Here is a 23,293-nt window from a genome sequence, read left to right as displayed (position 1 = left end):
AAGCACATGAGAAGATGTTCAACATCATTAACCATTAGGGAAATGCACATTAAAACCACGATAAAATATCACTACGTACCTGCCAGAATGGCTAAAATAAAAAATAGTGACAACACTAAATGCTGATGAAGATGCAGAGAAACTGGATCACTCATTCACTGCTAACAGGAATTTAAAATGAAATGGCCACTGTGAAAGTTTGGCCATTTCTTTAAAGAAATTAAAGAAAAAAAAAAAAAACTAAACATGTAGCTATCATTACACTACTGGGCATTTTTTTCCAAAGAAATTAAGATTTAAGTTCACACAAAAAAACCCACACACAAATGTCCACAGCAGCTCTATTTGTAACAGCCCAAAACAGGAAACTGGATGTCCTTCAACAACTTAAAGAAGTGATGGCACATCCATACCACAGAATACTATTCAGCAATACAAAAGAATGAACTATTGAAACATGTAACATGGATGAAGCTCCAGGGAATTATGTTGAGGGAGGAAAAAAGTCAATCTCAAAAAGTTACACATAATATGATTCTATTACATAACATTCTTAAAATGACAAAATTACACAAATAGAAACCATATTAGTGATTGCTAGGGGACAGAGACAGGGAAAGAGGAAGGTGCAGGGAAATGGCCGCAGGTAAAAAGGGGTAGCGCATGGGATCCTGGCGGTGGAACTGTTCTGTATCTTGACACTGGTGGGGGTCACTGAATCCACATGCACTACATACTGCACTAAATACACATGTAACGTACCACACATACACACACAGATGTAAAACTCATGAAATCTGGATACAGTTAGTGAATTGTATGTCAATTTCCTAATTATGATATTATACTATAGTTATGCAAGATGTTATCAATGGGGCAAAATGGGAATGGGGTATACAGAGCTCTCTGTATCATTTCTCTTACAACTACATGTAAAAAACAAAACAAAAACACACCATAAAACAAAAAGACAATCCAATTATCCATCAGAGGCTTATTCTCTTGGTGGCTTAATCTAACAAGAAATCATGTCTTAATCCAATAGCACCTGGAGTCCTTGACCTTGGCATCTTGTGTTCACGACTCTCACACACAAATTTAACCTAGTTACAGTAAATACAGGCACCCAACAGAATTCTGAACCGTACTTACTTTTGTACACTGTGTAGCAGGCAAGAGGTCAACAAACACCTTGAGGTCTGTAAAACAACAAGGTTTATCCCCAAACTTTTTGAAATACTGGAACATTAATTCTTCTGGATCACCTAAGAGAGAGAAAAAAAGAAATCACCAAATTAATTCATGAGTGGAAGCAAATTCTAATTTAAGAGGTCTGATTTGAAAAACATTTATTTCAATTAAATTAAAATTTTGCTTGATGGTGTTCAGTCAGTTAAGGGTCTGCCTTTGGCTCAGGTCATGATCTCATGATCCTGCACCCTGCATCGGGCTGCCTGCTCAGTGGGAAGTCTGCTTCTCCCTCTGCCCCTTCTCCCAGCTTATGCTCTCGCTCTCAAATAAATATTTTAAAAAATAAAAAATAAAATTTTGCTTGAATGCTTGAATGAGAATGACAATGAGGGCTGCAGGATGGCTTGCCCATTTAAACAAATACTTTAGGGCGCCTGGGTGGCTCAGTTGGTTAAGCGGCTGCCTTCGGCTCAGGTCATGATCCTGGAGTCCCTGGATCGAGTCCCGCATCGGGCTCCCTGCTCGGCGGGGAGCCTGCTTCTCCCTCTGACCCTCCCCCATCTCATGTGCTCTCATTCTCTCTGTCTCAAATAAATAAATAAAATCTTTAAAAAAAAAAAAAAAAACAAAAAACAAATACTTTAAAAAGGAGCTGAATCTTACAATCTCAGTTTACTTGTTATTACGCTTCAGAAATGTGACGCTTTTCATTAATTAAAGTTTAAATAGCTAAAAAGTTTTCATTAAAGTTTAAATAAAGACTGAAGTTTATATACAAACATTAAACAAACATGCTTCTTTCCACAGTTCTTGAACTACTTAACAAGTATTAAATGTTAACTAAATTAAACGGAATGTTTAACAGGCACACCAACAGAAGAGAAAATAAATGGGAAGAGTCACAAGCCAGTAACTCCCAACAAGATCACTCACTATGGAAAATTCAAACCTGGATCTGCAGAAGCTACCAGTGCCTTTTGTTTTTCCTCAAATTAAAAACAAAATTAAAAACAAAACAATTTTAAAAACAAAAACTAAAATAATAAAGAATCACTTACTGCTCCGGGTAAAAAAAATTTTGTGGGGGCGCCTGGGTGGCTTCAGTGGGTTAAGCATCTGCCTTAGGTTCAAGTCATGATCCCAAGGTCCTGGGATTGAGCCCTGCGTTGGGCTCCCTGCTCAGCGGGAAGTCTGCTCTCCCTCTCCTTCTGTCCCTCCCCCTGCTCGCACGCTCTCTCAAATAAATAAAATTAAAAAAAAAAAAAATTTGTGGAGGGGCACCTGACTGGCTCAGTTGGTAGAGCATGTGACTCTTGATCTTGGGATTGTGAGTTGGCGCCCCATGTTGCTGGTAGAGTTTACTTAAAAAAAAAATTGTGGAGACTAACCAAACTCACAAATTTCTATTACGCAGGCTGGTAAGAAGGAAGAGAAAGACAGGAGATGGACATAGCAAGTGCCAACACAGATCCAAATACTTTTAGTTCCAGCTTTGGAAAGAAGCAATTCTTCGGGATCTATCTTAACATCTTGCTGAAGCTCAAACGAAAATTTTCATTTGCAATTCTGGAACTAACAGAGACTAAGGTTTCTGAAGTAGACCTAAAAAAGTCAACATGGAATTCAAAAACTGGTTGTGAAAACTCTACAAAGGGAATGAGAGAAGCCCACAGTTAATTTCAGAATAAGCTGCAAAGAGCATTAGTTAGATGATTAAAATGAACAGAGATAATCTAAGATAGGTTTTAGAAACTGGAAGTGCTCATCATCTCAGGACAACTGGTGCCTGAACAAGACCCTTCTGATCAACTTTTAACGAGAACCAAACTTCCATAATGGTAAGTATGGGGAAAAAAGGTTTCTTTGGAGCTTTATCTTAAAAAAATGCAACTAAAAAATTAAGTTTATTACCTTAAACTTAACAAAATTTAGGGTATAACTAAACTATAAGCTAATTCTTAGTATGAGCAAAGAATTACTGCTTTCTGAGGGGGAAGGGTGCCATTTTTCCAACAAAATTGTAAACTAGCACAATATGACATTCTTCATTTCTTATGAAGTAAGCTCAAAAAGAAACATTTTCAAAAAACATCAAAGGGCTTCATCAACTTTCCCGAAAGCCTCTCTTCATGCATTAGTACCCAAATCATGTTTTTCTCCTATCTTGTCATTGTCCTTATAAATTTTCTCTTAACTGTTAATTGTTCTAACTCTGCCAGATGTTCTTTCATCAATGGTTTTGTGAGTGCTTGAAGCAGACTTTCAAGAAACTTTTCATCCACTTCATGAAATCTTAAAACTTTCATGAAACTGGCTATTTCACTTTGAAATTGATTTTGACATTAATGTTGGGTCAAAAAAGAATGCCTGATGAAGACTCTGGTGGAACAGGAAGAGATGCTAATGTTGAGTTGAAGATATGATTGAGGGCTAATGGTATCAGTAATCCATTCATGAGTAAATATTTTCAGGTTATGAAGACGTTTGCTTCCCAAACATGACTTCATCGTAGACCTCAGAGAATGAATACTGCACTTGGGTATGGAGGTCATTCCTGTATCTTCTCCAAGGTTCCCAAATAATATTAAGGGTTCTTACCCAGTTTGTACTCATCATTAAAACCTTGACGTCTTAAACGTCTAATCAGTTCCAGTTTAGCAAGATGTGGTCCTCGGAGATGGCGGGAACTTTTAGATTCTTCTGTTATCCGATCTTCTATAAACTTCACAGCTTCTTCTGCAGAATAATGCACTTCTCCTTCTAAAGAGCTAGGTATAAAACACATGGAGAAAGGTATTTTGTATCTCTCTTGTCCATCCTAAAACTTAAAAGTGAAGCCAAACTGACTTAAAGAAACAAATTAAAAAATAAAGAGCACTCTGATAATTATAAAATAATATGGGAGTAAAAGAACTATGAGCACATTCTGACAACATGGCAAAGGATTACTCCCGATTTTGGCATCTGATTACTGCACCATGACCTATTACCTCTACCGCTTTCTTAAAAAAAAAAAAAAAAAAGGATAACTTTATATACATAAAATATTGCCTAATTAAAAAATCTAAGTAAATTTTACTTTACTGCTTAAAGAATGAAGACTGAGAAAAATAAGATGACTCAGTTAATATTACAAAGTAAGCATCAGCTCATCACCATCTTAAATCGTGCTTCCTTTTTAAAAAGATCCCATTTGTTTGTGTTTTTGTCTAGAATAGCAAAGAAAGAAAAAAAAAAAGGAAACCAGCAACAATCCAAGTGTCCATCAGTCCATCAATGGGGGATAGGTTAAATGAATTACCGTACATTTCTAAAGAGGAGTTCTCTTAAGTCACTAAAAAGAATGAAACGAATCTATATGTACCGTATATGGAAGATGCTCAAGATACATTTTAAGGGAGAAAATACTAAGTTGCAAACCATTATGTCTAATATGACTGCATTTTTATGTTAAATAATGAGAATAATTATGTTAGTATATCGACAGAAATAAATCTGGAAGACAAGACTCTAAACTGCCATCAAGAGTTATCTCTGGGGGCACCTGGCTGGCTCAGTTGGCAGGGCATGCGACTCGATCATGGGTTCAAGGATCATGGGCGTAGAGATTACTTAAAAAAAAAAAAGAAGAATTATCTCTGAGTCAATTATACCTCAATAAAAGTGGAAAAAGGAAAAAAATGTTATTTCTGGGATGGTAAGATAACTAGGAACTAACACTTTCACACCATACATTTCTGCACTAGTTTAAGATTTTTTACAATGAACACATATTTATTTTATAATTTTAAAAAAATGAAAAATCTTACTTTGAAAGGGATACACTATTGAGACCAAAAAAGAATTCTATTAGGCTTCCAATGAAATCCTTTTGATACACCATGCTAAAAAGTGCCACTGTAATTCAGGAAAGGAGTCAACTTACTGTTCACCTTCAGCAGGAGGAGTCCAGGCGTCTTCAATCAGTCGAAAGACAGAATCGAAGTAAGTCAAATAGAACTGCCAGTCATCTGAGCTAAAATCAGATGGAATGGTACACAAAGGATTAAACCCAAGTTGTGACAAGTCTGCTCTAGGAACCACGATACTCAACTTATTTTCTAGGTTACATTTTAGTCTTTACTAGGAGAAGCCCACCCCTCCCTCTGAGTTTCCTCTGCTGCCCTAAAAGGGCAACTCCAAAGGCATTTTCAAAGCAAAAAAAGTTTTAAAGAAAAAAAAAAGTAAAAAACTTTTAAGAAACAATTATTTCCTTCAATGAAATAACCAGGTCCAGAAAACTAATATTCTTAACAGAAAATTCCCACATTAGCACTTCCCCAAAATGGGGGGGGGAAGGGGGAGGGACATGTTTCTTTTAGACCAATACTGAATTTAACAAATCAATGATTTTTAGCATTCATTCTAAAGATGTAACACTCAGCACCCTTGTGGCGTAAGTTCCATTATACCTCTTTACCAAAAGATAAAAGTTCATCAAAAACTTTTAAAAAATACGTAGGACACACTACTAAAAGATTTATGCCCAGGCAATATAAAAGACAACAGATTAAAAAAAAAAAAATTCAGTAGTGACACCTGAGAGTCCCACTCTAGTCTCATGGTCCAAAAAGAAGCATCTACTCACTTTTTCAATAAGAGGCGCCTGGAAAGGGCATTGCACTCTGGCCACCTGCTCAGCTTCTTATACATAGCCATGCATTTATTTTCCCGACTTTGAATCTCACTTGTCAACTTCTCTACAATTAAAAGTTATAAAAATTGGTAAGCTGGTTTCATTTCTGCTCAGAAACCAGAATAAAGTCCAAACACAAGAAGGAAAATGTCACATTTTCTAATTCCCTCTCTTAGAAAATGGGACCACTACCAGATACAAACTATCATCTTAATAAAGATTATTTTCCTGAGAAGAAAAAAGTAAATTTCTGATACTAAACTTTTATAATCATTTTTTTCTATAAAGATCCAGAATGTATTGAGTTGAGGATCTAAAACATGGGGTACACTTATAAAACCCCAAAAGCATCTAGGAACTAGTATATTTGGTCCATAGACAGACTTCCCATCTATACAAACAGTTCCAAAACATTGAATGAGCTTGGACTGGAATGGGATGAGCAAGGTGAGATGTTAGGAGGAATACAAAAATGAACAGAGATGAATGAAACACTTTCCCAACAGCTGGGAACAGAAAAACTATGACTACTATTTCTGAACAAATTAGATTTGCCCCAACCTTTCAGAACAGCTTAGCAGATTACGGATACCAACAATTACATTATGAATTTCCTACAGATAATCTTCATTTTAACTATCCTAAACTACAATCCAGCTGGGTAAAAACAGAAAGGCTGACTTATACCCATATGCAAGGAGGCTGAAATTGAAGAATAAATAACATTAAACAATAATAATCTCTCTCTCAAATAAATAAATAAAATCTTAAAGCGGGGGGTACCTGAGTGGCTCAGTCAGTTAAGCATCCGACTTTGGCTCAGGTCATGATCTCAGGGTCCTGGGATCAGCCTGCATCAGGCTCCCTGCTCAGCGGGGAGTCTGCTTCTCCCTCTCCCTTTGGCCACCACCCTCCCCCCGCCACATGCTCACTCTCTCTCTCACTCTCAAATAAATCTTAAAAAAAAGAAACAATAATAACAACACCAAAAACTCCTACATTTTATATAATTAGTTAACTATCAGTGTTAGTTTTATAACCATATACGGTCAAGTAAAGGATATACACACCTGTATGAAATAAAGTTTTTATTTTTTTATTTTTTTTTTTTAAGATTTTATTTGACAGGGGCACCTGGGTGGCTCAGCGGTTAAGCGTCTGCCTTCGGCTCAGGTCACGATCCCAGGGTCCTGGGATCGAGCCCCGCATCGGGCCCCCTGCTCAGCCAGGAGCCTGCTTCTCCCTCTCCTGCTCCCCCTGCTTGTATTCCCTCTCTAGCTGTCTCTCTCTCTGTGTCAAATAAATAAAATCTTTAAAAAAAAAAAAAAAAGATTTTATTTGACAGAGAGAGCACAAACAGGAGGAGTGGCAGGCAGAGGGAGAAGTAGGCTCCCTGCTGAGCAAGGAGCCCGATGAGGGACTTGATCCCAGGACCTTGGGATCATGACCTGAGCCAAAAGCAGATGCTTAACCGACTGAGCCACCCAGGCATCCCTGAAATAAAGTTTTTAAATGACTGTTCCTAATGAGAGATCTGAGGCTATTCATCTACAGTTAGATTCCCCCAATGACTATAAAGGCACAATTAAAAACCAAGTTTGTCAAAACAACACTGGATTTCCAGGACTTTCTCCCACAGAAATCATCAAAAATGGATAAATGTTTAGGAACCTAAATCTTTGTCAGAAACATCTTCAAAGGGGAATGGTTAGATCAATCTATGAAGTTCCTACAAATAAGTTTTCAACAAAAAGGGAAGAAGTATTTTCACTATAATGGAAAAGAGCTAACATCTTTAACATTAAAGTGCTCTTGCAAATCATTAAGAAGATTATCCACATTTTTAGAAATAGGCAAAGGATAAGGAAAAGCAGCTCAAAGAAAGTATCAATGGTTTTTAAACAAATAAAAAAAATTATCCTCCCTCAAAATTAAATAAAAATTGTAAGATATGTTTTATCTATCAGATTGAAAAACATTAAAAAGATTGAAATAGGGGCTCCTGGCTGGCTCAGTCAGTAGAGCATGTGACTCTTGATCTCAGGGTTTTGCATTTGAGCCCCATGTTGGGTGTAGAGCTTACTTAAAAAAAAAAAAAAAAAGAAAAAAAGGCTTGGTGTATCTGGGCTGCTCAGTTAGTTATTGGTTTCAGTTCAGGTCTTGATCTCAGGGTCATGTGATTAATCCCTGCACTGGTTCCACCCTCAGTGTGGAGTCTCCTTGTCTCCCTCCCTCTGCTCCTCCCCCAGCTCACACTCACTCTCTCGTGAGCTCTCTCTCTAATAAGTAAATAAATAAAATCTTAAAAAAAAAAAAAAAGCTTGAGGGGCTCCTGGGTGGCTCAGTCGTTAAGCGTCTGCCTTCGGCTCAGGTCATGATCCCAGGGTCCTGGGATAGAGTCCCTCATCGGGCTCCTGGCTGAGGGGAGCCTGCTTCTCACTCTCCTCCCTGCTCGTGCTCTCTGGTACGCGCTCTCTCTCTCTTTCTCTGACAAACAAATAAGTAAAATCTTAAAAAAAAAAAAGAAAGAAAGAAAACACTGGGGGGAAGAAGAAGGAGGGGAAAGTACATCTTTAGAAGGATACACAGAACAAGTAAATGGCAAAGAACCTAGAGGACAAAGGGTTGGAGATCTGGGGTATAATCTTTCTTTCACACATCTTGAATTTTCTGAATCCATGAATTATTTTCATTTTTAAAATATTTTTTAGGGACACCTGGGTTGGCTCAGTCAGTTAAGCATCTGCCTTTGGCTCAGGTCATGATCCCAGGGTCCTAGGATCGAGTCCCACATCGAGCTCCTTGCTCAGCAGGGATCCTGCTTCTCCCTCTGCCTGCTGTGCCCTTGCTTGTGCTCTCTTCCTCTCTCTCTCTCTCTGACAAATAAATAAAATCTTTAAAAAATAAAATGAAATAAAATATTTTTTAAAAGTAAATGTATAACATACAGGAAAGTCTGGAAGAACATAAGATGATCACAAGTGATTTTTTTTATGTCTTTATATCTTTATGTTTCTGTATAAGGAAGAAATTTTCCACAATAAATATTTTTCATGTTTGGGGCGCCTGGATGGCTCAGTCAGTTAAGTGTCTGTCTTCAGGTCATGATCTCAGGGTCCTGGGATCGAGCCCTGCATCAGGCTCCCTGCTCAGCAGGGCGTCTGCTTCTCCCTCTGCCTCTCCCCTGGCCCCCCCAACTTGTTCTCGCTCTCTCACTCACTTGCTCACTCTTTCTCTCTCAAATAAATAAATAAAATCTTTAAAAATATTTTTTTCGTGTTTAAATAGAAGAAAAAAAAAAACTTTAAGAAAACTTTAAAAATTACCTCCTAATTTTCCTCTGATAACATCCAAGGCTTCCTGGTACTTTCCCAAACGTTCCAAGATCATATAATAAAGTTCAACCTTACAGAAAAAACAAGTAAGAAATGCAACAATCGAAACTTTTCAATAAGAATAGTCATTTGCATGTTTTTAAAAAGTTATCAAGGGGCATGTAGGTGGCTCAGTCAGTTAAGTGTCCGACTCCTGATATCGGCTCAGGTCTTGGTATCAGGGTCATGAATTCAAGCCCAAGTTGGGCCCCATGCTGGGTGTGGAGCCTACTTAAGAAAATTTTATTTTAATTTAATTTAATTTAAAAAGTATCTAATAGAGGGCGCCTGGGTGGCTCAGTTGGTTAAGCGACTGCCTTCGGCTCAGGTCATGATCCTGGAGTCCCTGGATCGAGTCCCACATCGGGCTCCCTGCTCAGCGGGGAGCCTGCTTCTCCCTCTGACCCTCTCCCCTCTCATGTGCTCTCTCTCTCTCATTCTCTCTGTCTCAAATAAATAAATAAAATCTTTAAAAAAAAAAAAAAAAAAAGTATCTAATAGAAAAGAACACTATCTTCAAATGAGATGAAATCAGCAGTAAGAATGTTCATTATACTTAAGCTGGGTACTTCCAAAGCTTCATATTTACACAAGAGTGAGGACCCAGCTCTCTAACTGGAATAAGAGAGCAGTTTGTAATACCATAGCATAATATTGTAGCAATATCAAACTCGTGCAAATACAAAAGTACGGCTTTTGTAGGACTTCCATTACTCACTTCAGCCTCGGCTTCTATCTTGTCCTCTTTCACCATTTTTTCTACCATTCTTTCAGCGAGGGGCAGAAACATCGTTTTTGAGAGGTTTTCATCCTGTGCCGATATAGACTATAGGAGAAAAAAATAAATATTTCACTCTAATTTCTCCCCTGCTTGCACTATTTATATTATTACCAGGCAGACCATTACTGTGACTCCAGCACATAATTATCAGTCCACTATGTCTAATATCAGACCTAATTTGAACTTGCCATGACGATACATTACAGAGTGGTTTGCTTTAGAAGAGATTTATTAAAGATGCATTATCCTATACATTTTTGACAAACTGGATTTGCACAATGTGGCCTAACTTTTAAATAGGTTATTCATACATTTTTCTAGAACTATGTTAAGAGGGGATATGCCTATACTGTTTATTATATGTAAAAAGTATCATCAGGTGTTTGAAGAGTAAAGCCTTTCAGACGTCTTTTTGAGATGTTCACATATTAGAGGGAAAACACCAATACCTTCCATTTATACAGCCTAGTATTAACTAGTTTCGATAATTAGGATTATCTTAGATTGACAATTAAAATCAATGCTTATTAATAATTTTAACATTGCCTGAGATTCTGCTCAGAGCTCAGTAGCTCAAGGTAGCTATTATGCTTATTTCATAGATAAACTAAGAGATTCCCCAACAGTTCTCTAAGACATGTGCTGAAACCAGTATATGAATGCAGACCTGTCTGAACCCAGAGCCTCTCTGACTTAACTGCTACATTTTAACTCTTTCCTCCCCATCTTCTCTTACACACTATCTCCTTTTGGTCCTTACAGTGGCTCTGGGAGATAAGCATCTCCATTCTGCAAAAGAGCAAACTGAGGTTCAAAAAACAGAATTGATAAAACAAGGCCATCCAGTTCAATAACATGATCACTAACAAACAACACTGTTTTAAAGACAAACCTCAAGTCAAAATATCAAACGAGGCTCATACTTGATCAAATAACCCCTTAATGGATTTAAGATTCAAGGGAAATACAGTCTGTGCTACATACAAATAAACTGATATACCAACTCATAAGGAATAAATACCAAAACTCCCCAACTCAAAAAGTCAAACTGACATTATGTAAAGTCCCTGTTTGACACACGCTGTGACACATTACCCAAGGTGTTCAGAAGACAAGTTAAGGACAGTAACTATATACAAAAATAAAAATAAATCTCAATCCCATTCTGAATGCCATACTCACTTGCATAATTAAGCTCATCACAGACCAAAAGTAGTAAGGGTTTTTGGGGACAATCTTATATAGAGCCATGCCAGCCTGAAAGACAGAGAGCCATAAATACTTAATTTGGAAAACATCATACAGATGGCAATTAATGATCTAGATATGTGGCAAGAAGTTTCCTAGGAGAATAGCAACATGTCTACACGTCCCAGTTACTGTAAGTGCCTAGTGACTTGATGGATATTCTCTAGTGGACAGCAATATAGGTAATCACAAAGGTGAATTTTTACATCAGGAATATTTCACCTTTTGAACCAGATTTCTTCAAATTAAAGGCCGGTATTTTTGGAAAATACAGCAATCCAATATGGTTCTGATAGACTACCAACAAACATAAAATTTGGCTTATGAATGTATACCAACAAACTTACCTAAAAATACTGCACTAACTAGTTATTGTAAAACAAACAAAAAAATGCAGACAGTGTATTTATTTATTTATTTTTAAAGATTTTATTTATTTGACAGAGAGAGGAACAGCAAGAGAGGGAACACAAGCAGGGGGAGTGGGAGAGGGAGAAGCTCAATTGACAATATTGAGGTGCTCCCTGCTGCTCAGCAGGGAGCCCAATGTGGGGCTCAATCCCAGAACCCTGGGATCATGACCTGAGCCGAAGGCAGACACTTAATGACTGAGCCACCCAGGCGCCCCCAGACAGTATATTTAAACTTAAAATCAGAAAAGTTTACTCTGACATTATTAAAAAAATAATAATTCTTAGGTTAGGAAAATAATCAGGTTCTTTCAAGATACCATTAACTAGAACTGAACCCTTTCTTTGTGAAATGTATAATATGAAATACTTAAAAGCAGGGACATGGCAAGAAGGAACAAAGTAGATCTATTCATGCATAACTGAGAATCTGCCCATAATTAGCCAACTAGTAATCAATGCTAAGAACTCAGTCAGCTAATTGTCACAGTTACTATTTTATGTTTTTTAATCTTTTGCTTATCTTCAATCCACTTGAAAAATTATATGGAGCCCCTATTTAGTGGAAGGAAATGTCTATTCTGCCCATGATACAAAGATTGAGTCCCGGTCCCAAACACACTTAAAAGCTAGGGAAAGAGATAAGACAAATATTCAAATGACTAAAATAATACTTGGAAAAAAAAATAAACATCCTATACAAAAACACGATGCCTTTTTGTTTTCAAAAAAGGCATGGTCATAAGTTTGTTCATTCCTTTCTTTTTCTTTCTTTAAGGGAGAGTAGGGAAGGTAACTTAATCAATAAAGCCTTCTTCAAAGTAGCAGTCTTTCAGATGAACCTTGAAGGTTAACAGAATGTCTACAGGCAAAGATGGGGTTAAGGATACGTACACACAAAGAAAAACATTTGGGGTGAGTCAATTCTAGGTAGAAGCAAAATCTGAATCTGAACAAAATATTAAAGAAAGAAGAGACATCTGTTGACAAGAACAAATAGGACGTTTGGCTATAAATAAGGATTAAGAGGACTGGTAGGGGAAAAGGGCTGAAAGGTAACTGAGATACCCTGGTTGTAAAGCACTCAAAAAGGAGTCTGTTATACAGAGTAAGGGAGTGATATGTATACATCTATACTCTTCCAGGGAGAGTATTTTAGCTGTACTGTGAAGGAAAAAAATAGAAGAGATGAGGCAATGAGGAACTAAACCAGGATGAGGTAGATCAAATAGAAAAGAGACCTCAAAGACACTGTAGAAAAAGAGTGAAGATGATTTAAAGACAAAATGGACATACAGGATAAGAAGGAGAGTCTAAGGGGTGCCTGGGGGGCTCCGACGGTTAAGCATCTGCCTTTGGCTCAGGTCATGATCTCAAGGTCCTGGGATTGAGCCCTGAGTAAGGCTCCCTGCTCAGCGGGGAGTCTGCTTCTCCTTCTGCCTCTGCCCCTCCCCCTGCTCGCTCTCTCTCCTGCTCTCCCTCTCTCTCTCTCTCTCAAATAAACAAAATTAAAAAAAAAAAGTAGAGTCTAAGATGGCTTAAGGTCCCTGCTTCTAACACCAAACTCTGGAGGAATGGAATGAAAAGTGTTAGAAAACCAATTTTACTTGATCATTTGGAGAAAGAAAACATTTTTATAATGACATACAGAAATAAAAAGGAGTAAAATATAAAATTAGTATGAATTTTTAATACAAAAGATAAGACAAAAATTTCATGCCTGCACCCTATACTATGTTGCAGACACTGATACTCTGCTGATACAGAAAACTTTTGAAGACAGACAAGTTTAAAAAACATGGCTGTGAACTGGTGACTCAGAATACAGGAACGTCAAAAAACAAATGAACAAACAAACGAACAAAAGGAAATATCATTTACAGAAAAAGAAAAGTCCAATTACCTTTGAACCCCTAGCAAATCTTCATTCAAGATGATTTTAAATATTACCTGCCAGGAATGTCATTTGAGACAGCAGAAGTCCTTAAATTTTCTGATTCCCTGGCTTCCCTCCCTTTTACCTCCACCAGTTAATGCAAATCATTCATTTATTTAACAAAAATTTATTGTGCAGATGCTATTCTAGGCACTGAGGATTCAAGAGGGAACAAAAACGCTCACCCTCATGAAACATGACATTTAATTTGTAAACTACCTATTACCCCACACTGACATACCACTTTCAAAATAAACATACATATAAACTAAGAAATTGTAACGATCTTAAGCAGCAAAAAAGGTAAAATAAAAATTAGACATTTCATTCTGAAACATTTAACACCAGAACGCTCTATTCTTCCAATATACTAGAATGGAATAATGTAAAAACAAGCTATCGCAGGGTGCCTGGGTGACTCGGCTGGTTAAGCGTCTGCCTTCAGCTCAGGTCATGATCCCCGACTGCCGGATCAAGCCCCATGTTGTCCTTGGGCTCCCTGCTCAGCGGGGAGTCTGCTTCTCCCTCTCCCTCTGCCCCTCTCCTGCTCCATTTCTCTTGCTCACTCTCTCTCTCAAATAAATAAAATCTTAAAAACAAACATACAAAAAAAAAAAAAAAAACCAAGCTATAGCTACAACATATTTAGGATCAATGACTATTAAGCCACATCAAAGCAGTGGCTCCCAAGAGCAAGATGCAAAGGTATATGTATATCTCTGCCAACATGTAAAGTTCAACAGTAAAAAAAAAAAAAAAAATCTGTTCAAGTGGCAGATTATTTTTTCCCTTTTTCAAAATTTACCCTGATATTGTCATTGCATTAACTTGTCCTTTTTGTTATTTTATTGCATGTATATATAATAGACATAGTTCAAAAATATGTTTTGTGGGATCATAAAATTAACACATGTCTTAAAAAAAAAAAAGAAATTAAGAGAAAGAAAAGTATCCATAGGCCTATATCCTGGTAACATTTTGGTACATTCCCTTAGAGATATATCCTTTACGGACTGGTAGAAAAAGACAAAGACACAGTACCATTTAAGGGGAGGTGGGGTGTTGCATTTTATTCTACCATATGGATGAATCATAATTCCTTTAACTGATCTGTATTAACGGACATTTAACATACTTTCCTTAAAACATATTCCTAGAAGTAAAAATGATATTAAAGATTTACATATATACATGTTAGCATTGCCAATTTAAAAATATATACCCATTTTACATTAAAAGAAAAATTATAGGGGTGCCTGGGTGGCTCAGTCATTAAGCGTCTGCCTTTGGCTCAGGTCATGATCCCAGGGTCCTGGGATCGAGCCCTGCGTCGGGCTCCCTGTTCCACAGGAAGCCTGCTTCTCCCTCTCCCACTCTCCCTGCTTGTGTTCCCTTTCTCGCTGTGTCTCTCTCTGTCAAATAAATAAATAAAATCTTTAAAAAAAAAAAAAAAAAGAAAAGAAAAATTATAATCTGATTATTTTTCCTGAGAATATACTCCATCAGTAAATAAAACTTCTTCAAAGAATTATATTCAGGGAAAAAAATTCTTCCAATTTAAAAACTTGCATAAGCAAATACAAAGATTAATTTTAAGGAGAAAGGATTTATATTAATATAGTACCTTCCACCCTCCCTAATTTATCTATTGTTATAGTCTGATATTTCAAGTAAAGAATAAGACAAAATAAAAACCCAAGTAAGAAAGCTTTGCTTTCAGAAGAAATTATACCCACAAACAAAGCCATTTCTGAAAAAATGCTAGTTTGACATCATAACCCTTTATGGGCTTAACAGTTTCATTTCTCTGGGATGTTGACTTTACCCACCCACTAGTCCAAATGAGGCTCCTTCACATACATCTAAATATATGGAACACCTAAAATGTGCTAACTGGCAAATAAGCTGCCTCTACGAAAAAGACAAGTATCCAAACAGTGGGGAGTTTTCCCAGGTGGATTTAAAAATCTCCTCAGGCTACAAAGAGTTAAATTTACAAACTAGATCTAAACTTTAAGGTTAATCTTTCTATAGTCTGTTCATTTTTTGTTCTGGGATTTCTGCCCATTTTCTGAAACTATAACAACAATTTCATGCAGTGGGACAATTTGAAGCCAACTTACCAGAACCAAACAAAACATACCACCAGGCCACCAAAGAACAATCAGATTTCCCCAAATAAAACACTTAAAGAACTTGAATAATAGTTCATCTTTAAAACACACAAGAAAGTATCTGCCTGATCTCCACACACAAATACATAGATTTGGCTCTACACACACATGCAAACACATTCCTACAATTAAGTCAAATTTAAAAAGACTGCGTCTAATAGCAAATCCCACAGCCCAGGAGGTTTGGAATCAAGTTACCTGTTGCATTTTCTTATATTCGCCCACTCTGGCATAAGCCATGAAGAGGTGAGAGTGATACTCCTCACTATTGGGAACTTTCTTCACAGCTGCCTCATAAAGTTTTGTAACTAACTCCGCTAGGATAAAGAGAAATAGGACATTCCTTAATTATTGAAGTATACCTTAAATCTTAACAGCATTTAATTTTTTTCCCCCTTTGGAGGAAATAGATGTCTCCTATCACTAAGGAAGAAGAAAGTATTTGTTTTGCCTCATCTGATCATTACTCTTCTCTTGGTTGGGTGTTATTCGATGAAGCATGGAATAGCTCAGGCCTCCCCAACACATTTGCAATATATAATTAAGACCCTCCAGGATCTAGCCTCTCTGTCTCCTTCCTACTTATTTCCCACAGCACTTAGTGTTCCAGCATCTCAAACTATTTGTAGCTCCACTAGACTCCCAGTGCTATATCATACCTCTGCATGTTCCCTCTGCCTGGATTCTCCTTTCCTCTCTTTTCTGCTCAGTGAACATCATCCAAGACCAAGACCCAGCTCAAATGTAATCCTCTCTGCAAGGAACTGTGCAAGTTCAAACGTAATCCTTCCCAAACACCATCTCTGCACCTCTACCCAGTTTGATCACTGCTTCCTTCTACAATCTTTAAATTTTTTAAATAAGTCTCTTATAACATTTATTAACACATAATGTAGAAAAGAGTCTATTGATGAATTTCCCCTTATTTTTTTTTTTAATTGAGCTCTACATCCAACATGGGGCTTGAATCCACGACCCTGAGATTAAGAGTTGCATGCTCTACTGACTGAGCCAGCCAGGTCCCCCTGAATTTCCCCTTAAAGACTATGAGTAACACAAGGGCAGAGAGAGCACCTTTCATCTTTGACTTGAATACAATACTTGTCATAGAGAAACATTCAGTATTTGTGAGATATATGATTTTTAAAAAAACACTGGAGGAGAATCCGTAACCCTAAATCAACATAATCCCTAAATAATCAGATATAATACCCAACTCTTAAGTTCTGTCTTTTAAAAAACGAAAAACATGGGTGGCTCAGTCAGCTAAGCATCTGCCTTCAGCTCAGGACATGATCCCAGGGTCCTGGGATCGAGCCCCACATTGGGCTCCCTGCTCAACAGGGAGTCTGCTTCTCCCTCTCCCTCTGCCCCTCCCCCCTCCTTCTCGCACTCCCTAATAAAATCTTCTAAAAAAATGAAAAACAAAACTGGAAAGTAACATTTCTGTCCACTAGGTTGGCAAAAATTTTTATTTTATTTTTCCAGCTTTATTGAGGAATAACTGACAAATAAAAATTGTATATCTTAAGGTGTACAACGTGATGGTTTGAGGGCAAACTTTTTTTTTTTTAAGATTTTACCCATTTATTTGAGAGAGAGAGAGAGCGAGAGCACGAGTGCGGTGAGGGGCAGAGGGAGAAGCAGACTCCCCACGCTGAGCAGGGAGCCCAATGTGGGGCTCTATCCTGGGACTCTGGGATCATAACCTGAGCTGAAGACAGATTATTAACTGAGCCATCCAGATGCCCCAAAGGCAAAATTTTTCAAGTAGGTCAAAACTGAGCAAAATTAATAAAGTATTACTTAGAAAAACAAATGTGATAAAGATTTTTTTTAAAAGCAAGATAATAAAATATATTCAGGAAACAAGTACCTCTTGGAATGTAAAAGGGGAAGTGAGATTGATAAGGAACACATAGGAAGCTGTCAGTATTGATAATGCTCTTTCTTAAGTTGATTGGTAGATTCATGAATGTTCATTATTCCACATCAAGTATTCTAGTGTGTTATATAAAACGTATCTTCTATAATATGTATTATGGAAGATACGTATTATTCCATAATAAAAGATTTAAGAAATTAACAATGAAAAACTTTATTTACAGGTGAAATGGTAGACTACCTAGAATATGCTTAGAAATAATCTGGCGGGGGATGGGCAGGGGCGCCTGGGTGGCTCAATCGTTAAGCATCTGACTTCGTTAAGCATCTGACTTCAGCTCAGGTCATGATCCCAGGGTCCTGGGATCGAGCCCCGCATCGGGCTCCCTGTTCCGCGGGAAGCCTGCTTCTCCCTCTCCCACTCGCCCTGCTTGTGTTCCCTCTCTCGCTGTGTCTCTCTCTGTTAAATAAATAAATAAAATCTTTAAAAAAAAAAAAAAGAAAGAATCTGGCAGGGGTTGGGATACAGTAAAATTTGCCATGAGACAATGACTGCTGAAGGTGGATAATGAGTTCAATGAGATTTATTATGCTGTTCTGGTTTTTTTTATGTTTGAAATTTTCCATATCAAATAGTAAAAAGGGTAACTCTTCCATTCAGTAAATCAAAATGTCACAAACCAACCTCAACCCATTCCAATTCAGGATACTAATACACGTAAAATATCCTTTCTGCCTGTCTTTGTAAATCATGGTTAATGCATTATTTTGCCTATTGCCATCCACTCAAAACATGAGTGATAAGTAAAATGAACAAATAGAGAACTCAATCAGAAATAAACAAAACCTTGGGGTGCTTGGGTGGCTCAGTTGATCAAGCATTCAACTCTTAATTTCAGCTCAGGTCATGATCTCAGGGTCGTGAGATCAAGCCCCAGCTTGGGCTCCATGCTGGGTGTGGAGCCTGCTTAAGATTCTCTCTCTCCCTCTCCCTCTGCCCTTCCCCCCGCCCCCTTGCATGCTTTCTCTCTCTCTAAAATAAATAAATAAATCTTTAAAAAAAAAGAAGAAGAAGAAACAAAAACTTCAGCTCAGGTTTAAAAACAATGGAAAAGAAACATACGTCGGTGCATCTCCCGGTAAAGAATAGTCAGTGCCTGTAGCGAGTTGTCATCTGTCGGTTCAAGGGCTGCCACCTCCTGTGCTAACATGAAGGCTTCCTCTTGCTTTCCAGTTCTCTGTAAACCAATTGCCTTTAAAACCTGATACATAGGAAAAACATTAGTTTTAAAAGGACAGAAATGAAACTATGAGCCAAAGCTCCCTGCTCAGAGGGGAGCCTGCTATTCCCTCTCCTGCTCCCCCTGCTTATACTCTGTCAAATAAATAAATAAAATCTTAAAAAAAAAAAAATGAGCCAAAGAAGGCCAACTTGAAAACACAAGATAAGCTGTAAGGTATGCCTAGGTTGCTAAGCAAGTAAACCATATTTTACTAAAAATCGCAGCACATCAAGAGTCTTTCTTATTCAGTCATATTAAGAAGGCAGAACAGGGGCACATGGCTGGCTCAAGCTCTAGAGCATACAACTCTCAATATCGAGGCTGTGAGTTCAAACCCCATGTTGGGCGTGGAACCTACTTTAAAAAAATAAATAAAAGGCACAACGTTGCTTAGAAAAAATAAGTCTATCAATATAAAATAATTAAATTAGCTAAGTTATGTCCAAAATATCCAAAGAAATAAACCGTTAGCTTTTAATTAAATACTATTTATGGCATTTAAATAATCAGAAAAATAAATGGCTTAGGGGCGCCTGGGTGGCTCAGATGGTTAAGCATCTGCCTTCGGCTCGGGTCATGATCCCAGCGTCCTGGGATCGAGCCCCACGTCGGGCTCCTGGCTCAGCGGGGAGCCTGCTTCTTCCTCTGCCTCTCCCCCTGCTCGTGCTCTCTCTCTCTGTATCCCTGTGTCTCGAATGAATAAATAAAATCTTTAAAAAAAAAAAAAAAAGAAAGAAAAAAGAAAAATAAATGGCTTAGAGCTTAGACAGGTGCCTGGCTGGCTCAGTTGGTGGAGTGTGTGATTCTTCATCTCAGGGTTGTGAGTTCAAGCCCTGCATTGGGCTCCACACTGGGCATGGAGCCTGCTTAAAAAACAAAACAAAACATAACCTGGGGAAAAAAAAAAACCTGAAAAAACCATCACTAAACAGATTTAATATCTTTTCCCTTTTAAGATTATAATATATAACCCACCAAATATAAGTAACTCAAGAGCAAATGAACTTACCTTAGCACAGTGAAGATCCTTATGTTTCTTCAACAATTTATCTGCTTGCTGAATTGCCATTTTATTATTACCATTATCAAGATAATCTATGAAAACAAATTATGATAGTTATTATATTCCTTCAGCAAATATGAAAAATGCATAGGCTGGTATGAGATGTTTCATAAAGTATTTTAATTCAGTATTAAAAACATCATGGTGCCAATTCTAATTCTAAGTGGCTAGGATGGTCCAGAATACGATCTTATATTCCTATAGTCATCTCTCAGACCTGTTATAAAATTGTGTTACGGAAAAAAAGGAATCAATTATTATCCAAAAGTCTAACCAAAGAAAAGATTCATTTCCAGATGAGAAGATCTAGAAGAAAATGAGAAGTGTCATAAATGGGAAATGGTGGTAGCTGTCAATTCTAAATATAGAAAAATGACTAAACAGGCCAGTCCACAACCTACTACTACTACTACCTGATCCCTCTTTGCTCAGCAAGGTCCCAAATCAGTGTAGGGGCAGATGAGCCATAGATAACTCAAAATAAGCTGGTGAGTACATGGAACAACAGCACCTCTCACTCAGTGCTGCTGGGAAGGTAAAATAGTAAAACCACCTTGGAAGACAGTCTGGCAGTTTCTTCAAATGCTAAACATACTCTACCATTTGATCAGCAATCATGCTCCTTGGTATCTACCCAAATAAGCTGAAAACTTACCTCCACACAAAAACTTGCACACAAATGTTTATGGCAGCTTTATTTACAACTACCAAACCTTGGAAGCAACCAAGATGTCCTTCAATGGGCCAATGGATAAACAAAATTGTGATAGAGTCGTACAACAGAATATTACTCAGTGATAAAAAGAAATGAGCTATCAAGGCACAAAAAAACACAGGAACTTTAAATGCATATTGCTATGTGAAAGAAGCCAATCTGACAAGGCTACATACTATATGATTCCAATTATATGACATTCTGGAAAAGGCAAAAATTACAGAGACAATAAAACAATCAGTGGTCATCAGGGGCTGGGGGAGGGATGAATGGGTGGAGCACAGGGGATTTTTAGTGCAGTGAAACTATTCTGTATGATACTGTAATGACGGATATAGGTCATCATACTTCTGTCAAAACCCACAGAAGGTACAACACAAAGAATAAACCCTAATGTAAACTAGTAAACTATGTATATTAGTTAAAAATAACCTATCAGGGCGCCTGGGTGGCTCAGGTCATGATCCCAGGGTCCTGGGATAGAGTCCCGCATTGGGCTCCCTGCTCAGCAGGGACTCTGCTTCTCCCTCTGCCCCTCCCCCACTCATGCTCGTGAGCCCTCTCTCTCTCTCAAAAATAAATAAAATCTTTAAAAAAAAATAAAAAAACCTATCATATTGGCTCAGCAACTGAAACAAAGTACCACACTAAATCAAGATATTAACAATAGGGGAAGCTGGGGGGAGGGAGTGGGAGTGTGGGGATATATAGGAACTCTGTACTTTTCCACTCTTTTTTCTGTAAACCTGAAACTGCTCTAACAAATAAAGCACATTAACAAAATGTGTGTGACACACACACCCACAAAGCAAAGATTCATTTCCAGAGAAGGAAAGTGAGAAGTGTTATAGGTGGGCAACATGGGTGGTAGCTGTCAGTTCTAATTATAGAAAGATGATTGAATGCGGGCCAGTTCACAATCTACTACCTCTAATGGTCCCACTTTGTCCATCAAGGTCCCAAATCAGCATAGGGACAAAGGAAGCATAAAGAACTCAAAATAATCTACGGCCCTGGTGGCCCAGAGTGCCCCAAACAACAGAAATAGACTATCATTTTACCTAACGAATTCCATTTTCCTCCAATGAATACTTGACTAAAACTTAAAACAGACCCACATGAACCCATGAGTTTCATCTCTTCAGTCTTTCTTCAATGCCATAACACAGATAAGCACCAAATATGCTAGGTGAAGAGATTAAGAAGCCCTACTCTGGAGGTAATCACAATCTAGGGAGGAAGGTCAAAAAGAGACAGACTCACTGTGGAGGCAATCAAAATCTAGAAAGGAAGATCAAAGACCTAATACTCAGGTGGAGAGACTGGAGAACCAGAAAACTAAAAGCATACAAATTTGGCCTAACTACCAAATATCTAACACCAGTTTTCTTAAATAGCTCAGCCAATATGCCATCATTTGTCCTTACAGAATACCTGACAGAGATATTTCAGCTCAATAAAGGACACTTTCTCTTCCTAATAATATGCTGATCTCTTTCTGAGTCAGTTCTAAGTTACTTCTGACTCATTCCTGTAAGACTCCACGTTTTTAGAGCATACCCTGAAGAGTAATTAAACATCCGTGATGAGACCCCAGCTCTGAGGATCTGCCCATAAATGGATGAGACCAGAGGTCAGGACTATAAGGGCATTTAACCTTTCCCTCTGCACTTACCTGCCCATGCCCTCTTCTCTGGGAATGGTTTCCACTGCCTCTACTGCAGGGGTAGGATTGGATGACCATGTCTAGACCTTGTAACTACAGCCAGTGGGGTGGATATTAACCCAAGGGTAAATCAGGTTTCTCCCTGGTAAACTGTAACTGCAACACTGAGTCACAAAGCCAGAGTGAGAAACTATGGGGAACCTCATCTGGAAGGAAATAAATATTTTTAGTCTGACATTACCAGTGGCAGTTCCAGAATTTCCATTTTGAAGGTGCCTTAGGGGATGCAAGTTAGTTGATGGGGAGTGAAGAAAAGGAGTTGTCTCTTGCCTCTTCATTCACATAACATTTATAAAAGTATTAAAAATGTCACTTATCTTTATCAAAGGATTGGGGGCAGGGCAGTGTTGATTAATTTAAGCTCGTAAAGAGAGGTCACATCTTGGTGTGGCCACAAAGCCAACATGTTGGGCCCTGGGTAAACTGATGAGTAGGCAGGAAAAAAAAAAAAAAACTCTGAAGAACCAAGCAGAGAATAAACCCACACAGATAAAAGCACGGATGAAAATTGGCAGTGGGGGGGGGGAGCTTTAGGGATGCCTGGGCAGCTCAGGTGGTTAAGTGTCTGCCTTTGGCTCAAGTCATGATCCCAGGATCCTGTGATCAAGTCCCACATTGGGCTCCTTGCTCAGCGGGGAGCCTATTTCTCCCTCTGCCACTCCCCCTGCTTGTGCTCTCTCTCTGACAAATAAATTTTTAAAAATCTTAAAAAAAAAAAAAGCTTTAGATCCTGACAGCTCTTCAGTTGTTTTTTTTTTTTTTTAAGATTTTATTTATTTATTTGACAGAGACAGATACAGCGAGAGAGGGAACACAAGCAGGAGGAGTAGGAG

General features: G+C 38.0%; 1 protein-coding gene across 3 annotated transcripts in view; it reads right to left on the bottom strand.

Moving 5' to 3' along the window:
• Positions 1-23,293, bottom strand: part of NAA25 (N-alpha-acetyltransferase 25, NatB auxiliary subunit) — a 74,042-nt gene that overhangs the window by 41,524 nt on the left and 9,225 nt on the right. For 2 of the 3 annotated variants that reach the window (XM_032431246.1, XM_032431247.1), the window contains exons 2-11: positions 19,966-20,051; positions 18,797-18,935; positions 15,988-16,106; positions 11,204-11,278; positions 9,959-10,066; positions 9,193-9,271; positions 5,819-5,930; positions 5,117-5,206; positions 3,790-3,959; positions 1,153-1,265 (exon numbers count right to left, since the gene is read on the bottom strand). In XM_032431246.1, coding sequence (XP_032287137.1) covers positions 1,153-1,265; positions 3,790-3,959; positions 5,117-5,206; positions 5,819-5,930; positions 9,193-9,271; positions 9,959-10,066; positions 11,204-11,278; positions 15,988-16,106; positions 18,797-18,935; positions 19,966-20,051 — 1,091 coding nt within the window. The other variant, XM_032431248.1, reaches the window with a different exon arrangement.

Source organism: Phoca vitulina, unplaced genomic scaffold (assembly GCF_004348235.1).
Source record: "Phoca vitulina isolate PV1807 unplaced genomic scaffold, GSC_HSeal_1.0 scaffold46, whole genome shotgun sequence".
In the NCBI taxonomy this organism is placed as follows: Eukaryota; Metazoa; Chordata; class Mammalia; order Carnivora; family Phocidae; genus Phoca; species Phoca vitulina.
This window is presented reverse-complemented; position numbering and strand designations above follow the sequence as displayed.